Source organism: Helianthus annuus, chromosome 10 (genome assembly GCF_002127325.2).
Source record: "Helianthus annuus cultivar XRQ/B chromosome 10, HanXRQr2.0-SUNRISE, whole genome shotgun sequence".
Classification (NCBI taxonomy): domain Eukaryota; kingdom Viridiplantae; phylum Streptophyta; class Magnoliopsida; order Asterales; family Asteraceae; genus Helianthus; species Helianthus annuus.
In genome coordinates, this window is record NC_035442.2 from 105,842,409 (window position 1) to 105,845,482 (window position 3,074).

General features: G+C 46.0%; 1 protein-coding gene across 1 annotated transcript; it reads right to left on the reverse strand.

Annotated features, from left to right (window-relative positions):
- Positions 1-265: 265 nt before the first annotated feature.
- Positions 266-2,095, reverse strand: LOC110882202. Its single transcript, XM_022130282.1, has one exon. It carries the CDS (start codon positions 2,093-2,095, stop codon positions 266-268), a length of 1,830 nt encoding a protein of 609 aa, XP_021985974.1.
- Between the last annotated feature and the right edge of the window lie 979 nt (positions 2,096-3,074).

The window sequence follows — 3,074 nt, forward strand, 5'->3', positions numbered from 1 at the left end:
CGCATGAGATAAGATAGCCAAACATTTCTTGTATTAGTGTTAAATGTGTTGGCGCGCGGCCGTTACAGATACATAGAAAAAACTTCAGCCGTCTACATGTAGCATTTCCTTAATTGCTGAGCATTCCAGGTTCTTGAGACTTCTTTGTTCTCGAGTGTGCGTAGCTTGTACGCTCCCTTTCCAAGAACTTCATCTACAACGTAAGGCCCCTCCCACTTGGGAGCTAATTTACCCGGTTTTTCGGCGTTGGACGCCTCATTGTCCCTTAGGACGTAGTCACCGGGGTTGAACGTGCAAATTCGGACCTTGCTGTTGTAATACTTTTCCAACTTGGTCTTGTACTTCGCCTCATTGATTGCCGCCATTTCCCTTCTTCTAGAAGGTCTAGATCCAACCTTCTTTCTTCTTTGTTGTTGATCATATTCATGGAGAGCATTCTTGGGGATGGCAGGCCAATCTCTGCTGGTATCACAGCTTCGGACCCATAGACCAGACTGAACGGTGTTTCTCCGTTACTTGTCTTTGGCATCGTCCTATGGGCCCATAGTATGCTGCGTGGCTCGTCGACCCAACCTCTTCGTTGCGCTCCCAACCGGGCCTTGATACCGTCAACTATGCTCTTGTTTACAGCTTCAACTTCATCGTTTCCTTGTGGGTGCGCAACCGAGGAAAAGGTATGCTCTACGTGTAGCTCCTTGAACCAGTTTTGGAGATTATCAGCAGCAAAATTTGTCCCTTTGTCGGTGATGATTCTAAGAGGCAGCCCGAATCGGCAGATGATTTGCTCCCAAATGAACCTTCGCACTACGGTGGATGTGGTTGACGCGAGTGCCTTTGCTTCCACCCATTTTGTGAAATAGTCGACTGCGACTATGATGAATTTCACTGCGCCCGGGGCTTCTAGAAAAGGACCAACTATATCTATCCCCCATTGCTGAAACGGCCATGCCGTTGTTACAGGGACTAGTTCATTTTTGGGGCGCATCGTTTTCAGGGCGTGTCTCTGATAGCTGCTACATTTCCTCAAAACCTTTACCACATCTAGATGCATTCCGGGCCAGTAATATCCAGCGTTCATAACTTTGGCTACTACCATTCTTGGTCCGGCATGAATGCCGCAGATGCCCTCGTGTACTTCGCGGATCAGGTAGTTTGCATCTTCTAGATCGACGCATCTTAATAACGGTCCTAGGTAAGATTTTTGGTACAAAATTCCATCAACCATCTGGTAGTGCTCGGACTTGTACTGCACCTTCCTTGCTTCGGCTTTGTTTTCCAGTAGTATTCCAGACTGGAGATACATAATTATCGGAGTCATCCAAGACGTCGTTCCTAATTGAATAACGCTCACTTGCCTTAGCGGTACCGATGGATTGCTCAGGACTTCAATGCGCACATCCTTGGCTAGGTGCTGGAAACTGGTGGATGCGAGTTTACTTAATGCGTCGGCTGGTTTATTCTCGCTTCGGTTGATATGGTGCACCTTGTAGGAATTGAAGTTTTGTAGCAATGTTTTTGCTTGGTCCAAGTAGAGCGCCATCACATCTCCTTTGGTGTCATACTGGCCATTGATTTGCCCCGCTACTAGCATGGGGTCCACACGCGCCTCGATGTGTTTGACTCCCATCTTGATTGCTAACCTCAAACCAGCAAGAAAGGCTTCATAGTCGGCTTCATTATTCGTGCTCTTGAAGTCTAATCGGATGGCATACGTGAATTCGTGTTTCTTTGGACTTACCAGCCTTAGTCCTGCGCCTGCACCATCTTCGTTAGACGCGCCATCTGTGTACAGTAGCCATGGTTCTTCCGACCGTTGCCTTTCAGCTCTTTCCATTGCCTTGCATTCTCTGTCTTTATCATCAGGCACTTCGGTCATGAAATCAGCTAACACTTGGCCTTTAATTGCTGGCCTTGGTCTAAAGACCACATTGTGAACCCCCAATTCTATAGCCCATTTTGCTAGTCTTCCAGATATCTCGGGCCTTGCGAGAATGTTTCCAATGTTGTAATTTGTTAAAACATGAACGGCGTGATTGGCGAAGTACCTGCGCAGTCGTCTTGATGCGTGAATTAATGCTAACACCAGTTTCTCCATTATGGCATACCTTGTTTCCGGATCGTTCAGAGTGCGAGACACATAATAGACTGGTGTCTGTATGCCTTGTCGGTCTACGAGCAGAACTGCTCCGACTGCTTTGTCTGATGCTGACATGTACATGATGTGTGTAAAATGCAACATATAAATTATATCAAATAAGGCATAAAAGTAACCCTTTTTTAGTACTAATGTTGGAAAAAGTGTGTTTTTGTCTTCCTTTTGAATTTACAGGGTCAAATGAGCTTAAACGGACAAAAGGAATAAATATACATCCAAAACCAACATAAATACAAAGAAAAGGAAGAAACGTGGCATGCCCGACTCCTCGACAGCATCTCCCAAAGCAAAAACAAGAAGAAAGCTGAGCATGAGGCTGTGCCCAGCTGAGCATGGGGCTGTGCCCAGCTGAGCACGGGGCGTGTCCAGCGAACACGGGGTCATGGTCAGCCTTGGCACAAAAGACAAACCTATAGAAGCTTCTACTGCCCACCACGGGGCCGTACCCAGCGGACACGGGGGCGTGGTCAACTTCCTGCAGGCGCATTTATTGTAATTGCGAATTACAATTAATGAAAAGAGAGAGTCAGATGGACACGGGGCCGTGCCCGAGCTTCTGTTCAGCCTATAAATAGGAGTGTTCGGAGCTCTTGCAACTTATCCCTTGGCACACCACCTCTCTCACACTTCACCCACCACCCACCACCATCATCCATTGTCCATCATAGAGTGTGTGAGTCGTCTTGGGATCCAAGATTGATCGTAAGAGTTCTTGACAATCAAAGGCCATGTTTGCCTAAGTCTCTTACATCACTTGGTGAAGACAAGTGTTTAGTGTATTACTTTTTATTTTTAATCTTTTGCACTTTTTAATTGGTTTTGTATTAATGACTTTAATTACTAGTTTTTTATGTTGAAGGTGATTCTTCCTTATCGTTTGTCCGTGGTGTCTTGGCATTATTTTACTGTTTATCTAAAA